The following is a 3,887-nucleotide window of genomic DNA, read 5'->3' on the forward strand; positions in this document are numbered from 1 at the left end:
TCGAATCCCTGTTTCCTGTCGTATACGAAGACAACATTCCCATATCGCCTGGAAGTGAAATTGCTCAAGTAGTGCCGATATCAAGTGGTTTTACGAATACTAAAAAGCCGACTCGGAGGCGAAGAGCACAAATCGACGATAACCCGGATAAGACTATTGCTTCACGTTTAGCAGCTCTTCAAGCTCGACTTGATGCAGCTAAAAACGAACTGGTCAATGCAACTCGTACGCTCCAACTAAAGCTGTCGATAGTTGAGACTGATAACAAGAAACTGTCAGAACGGAACGCTCGTTTGAAGACTCAGCTCTCGTTGGCAACTGCTAACCTGCAGCGAACTACCGCTGAAATGATCAGACTCAACACTGAGAACGAGGTATATGCTGCTAAACTACCACAATTGCAAGCTGAATTGCTAGACGAGACGTCGCAAGTAGATGAAACACAAGCCCAATCCGTGCAGACTCAGCTGGCTTTGACGCAACTTAGGGCACGATCGCATGTCCTCCAAACACGAAAAAATTCTCTCGAGGCGCAGAATAACAAATTAACACAAAAACTACGAGAATGTCAGCAACAATTGAGGCGTAAAACGGCAGCGTTGCAGCAACAGACCGAAAAGGCGAACAAATTTGAGCTCGACTTGAACCAGCTCAAGACCACTCACACACAAGAAAAACTCGACTGGAAGAACCGGTTGACGGCTGCATTAAAGCGATTTGAGCACGATAAAACGAAGTTAGAAAATGAATTCAAAGCTGCAGAGAGAAAAGTGGTCCGTGAGATGAAGGGCAGAGCGGAGAAAGCTCTTAAGAAGCGACGTACTGCAGAAGCCACGACTGTTAGGCTGAACGAGCAACTGAAGCAATGCAAATGGGAACTCTCATCGGCTAATGACATGGTCCTAGGCCGCACAAACGAAGTCCGAACTCTCGAGGCTCTTCTGCGCAAGGCACATCGTACTGAAGCCACGCTTCGCAATGACCTGGCTATCTGTAAGACTAGGTTACACTCTCTTCAGGACGAGAAGAAGCGTAGCATGGCACGTTCTGGCATTGTGCGAACTCGTCGTCATCGACTTGGAAACCAGGTTCCTATTGAGATGCTGCTAACTGATAGTAGCGACGACGAAGACCAAGACAACCAGGTGAAAGAACAGTGTATCCATTGTCTCGCTTCAACTAAAGATCAATCTCCATGTTCACCTTGCAGTGAATGTCCACAACTTAAAGACAAGATACACCAATTGCAACAAAAACTTCGTCGCTTACGGTCACTTCACGCTACTGAATTGAACGCACAGGCCTCCGTACTGGATGCGTTGCTACAACGCAGAAACGACAGCAGGCCGCGGTAATGCATGTGGCTGGTACAAATTCTACTTGTAGAGGTCAAGATTTTGGTTCGAAAACACACTCCTTCGAGAACTTGCGGAATACTACCCAGCATTTTTACGAATTCTCAGTCTTTCGACCAATTCAAAAAGAATGAGAAGCACGGATCGTTAAATCCACGAGGGAGAGCGGCACCAACCTGATGCCCCAGAAGTAGACAACCGTCACAAATGGGCAAGATAGCATTGTGGTCAATCGGTGTTTGGTTTTCATCGTCATCGCCCCGAAAGTTTCCATCCGCACGCGTCTCCAACCTGTACTGACGAATCTGTAGACTCGAACTTCTTGCAAATTACGCATCTCAGGTGGTAGGACTGCGCTGACTTGTTCCATCGGTCCACCAGCATTCCGCCGGGTGGTGGTTCTTCATTATGGGGACCCGATAATTGATCCAGCAGCATTTGCATGGATCAAATCACCATATTCCACGATCCAAATTCTTCCGTCTCACCGCTCCATATCTCTCGGCTTAGATGCTTTGGTTAAAAGCCTTCACATAGTTAAATCAGTCGGCCACCGATGCCGAGCACAGTTCGATAGAGTTGCCATTGCGGTCAATACGCAGCAGCGAGTCCTTAACTTCATTCCAATCCAGACGATTGATGTCATCGTTGATTCAGCGCACCACCTCACAAATTCTTCAGTGTGCTCGTGCGCCATCACGATTTTAGTTTCATTTTTTATCAGAATTTTTTTTATCAGAACTGTGCAACATAAAATAACTGAGTGCGATTACATCAGTCGCTTGTGAAAGGTTTACAATTACATCACTGAAACCAAAGACTTCAATTGGTCGAAGCAAAGACGAATTCAACTTAAGCGATATATCCGTTCGCTGCTGGAGATGTTGTACACTGCGACCGTAGCTACGTTCATTGAAAATGGTTTGCCTTCCATTGACTGCGCGAGGCTGCTATTTTCTGGTGGGCCAAAGACACAGCCTCCACACTGCCATTCCAAACCTGTTCCCGTGGTCTGTAAATCCCATTATGCAACAGTGTACTGAATTTTCCAAGTCCGAGCGAGACTTTGCTTAACTGTCAACAACAAAAAGAAAGATGTCCAAAATGTAGCCATTTCACCAGAACGTGACCCAAATGTAACCATCTCGCCACGTCAGCGTTGTCTCTCTTATTGGCTAAAATTCCGATCACTTGCGTTCACTATGCTCACATGGCCACGTGTCGGCCGTTGCATCAGTTGCCTTTTACCGTCCGTCGGTATCTTCGGCGCATTCCGCATTCCGCATCAAGAGGAAACAAGACCATCACTCTTTCCTCGGACAGTATGAAGACTGTCAGGCTGCTGTTGCTCTCGCTGCTGGGCGCTGGACTTCTAGCCGCCTCGATGGTGGAGGCCATCGTGGCTGGCGTGGACTTTGGTGGCGAGTTCTTCAAAGTGGCACTCGTAAAGCCGGGCACACCCTTCGAGATCGTCACCAACGTGCACAGTAAGCGCAAGACCGAAACGATGGTGGCTTTTGACGGAGATGAGCGTCTCTACGGCGCAGACGCAGCCACTGTGGGCGTACGCAGGCCGCAGACAGCGTACGCTCAGATCCGCCGCCTCCTGGGCACGACTCTGAGCGACCCGCAGGTCTCATCACTACTAGACGAGGAGCATTTCCCCTACGAGCTAGTGCAGAACGCCACGCGAGGCGGCACCATCTCGCTCAAGCACGGCAAGGATCAGACCTTCCACGCCGAGGAGCTGGTGGCCATGGTGTTTGCCCATGCACGCCAGATCACGGACACGTTCGCCGAGGCGGCTGTCAAGGACTGGGTGCTTACGGTGCCTGCGTTCTTCTCACAGGCACAGCGTCAGGCTATGCTGGATGCGGCCGAGATTTCTGGAGTGCGTGTGCTGTCGCTTATCAACGAGAACACTGCGGCGGCGCTGCAGCTGGCGGTGCACGCTAGCTACGACCCCGAGGACAAGCCCAAGAAGATCTTGTTCTACAACATGGGATCCACCTCACTGCAGGTGAGTATTGCCGAGTTCTCCAGCCAGGTTGTGCCGGACGGATTCAAGAAAAACAAGACGATTTCTACCTTCCAGACGATCAGTAATGCCTGGGATGAGTCTCTGGGTGGTTCCAAGTTTGACCTGCGTTTGGCTGAGCACCTGGCGAAGGAGTTTAGTGAGAAGATTGGCGAGGATATCCGCAAGGTGCCTCGTCCGATGGCCAAGATCCGTGCTCAAGCCAAAAAGACCAAGACGGTGCTGTCGGCCAATGAGGAGATCCCTGTGGTCATGCAGAGTCTGTACAATGACATTGACTTCTTCACGTCCATGACTCGCTCCAAGCTCGAGGAGCTTTCTTCGGACCTGTTTGACCGCACCTTGAAGCCTGTGGAGGTGGCTCTGGAGAAGGCTGGGCTGACTGCTGCCGACATTGACGAGATTGAGATCATTGGTGGTGGTGTGCGTATGCCCAAGATCCAGCAACAGCTCACGGAGTTCTTCGACGGCAAAGATCTGGGTGTGCATCTGAA

The 3,887-nt window shown here is 50.1% G+C and overlaps 2 protein-coding genes across 2 annotated transcripts; both read left to right on the forward strand.

The window, feature by feature from the left end:
* Window positions 1-347: 347 nt before the first annotated feature.
* PPTG_18279 (hypothetical protein) lies at window positions 348-2,056 on the forward strand (the record flags this gene model as incomplete). The annotated part of the gene is made up of 1 exon (XM_008916337.1): window positions 348-2,056. The coding sequence occupies one exon, from the start codon at window positions 348-350 to the stop codon at window positions 1,353-1,355; it is 1,008 nt and encodes a 335-aa protein (XP_008914585.1). The 3' UTR covers window positions 1,356-2,056.
* A 623-nt stretch (window positions 2,057-2,679) lies between these two features.
* PPTG_18280 (hypothetical protein) lies at window positions 2,680-3,886 on the forward strand (the record flags this gene model as incomplete). Its single annotated transcript, XM_008916338.1, has 2 exons — window positions 2,680-3,816; window positions 3,869-3,886. 2 exons carry the CDS (start codon window positions 2,680-2,682, stop codon window positions 3,884-3,886), a joined length of 1,155 nt encoding a protein of 384 aa, XP_008914586.1.
* Window position 3,887: the final 1 nt, after the last annotated feature.

This window comes from Phytophthora parasitica, assembly GCF_000247585.1.
Source record: "Phytophthora parasitica INRA-310 unplaced genomic scaffold supercont2.82, whole genome shotgun sequence".
Lineage (NCBI taxonomy): Eukaryota > Oomycota > Peronosporomycetes > Peronosporales > Peronosporaceae > Phytophthora > Phytophthora nicotianae.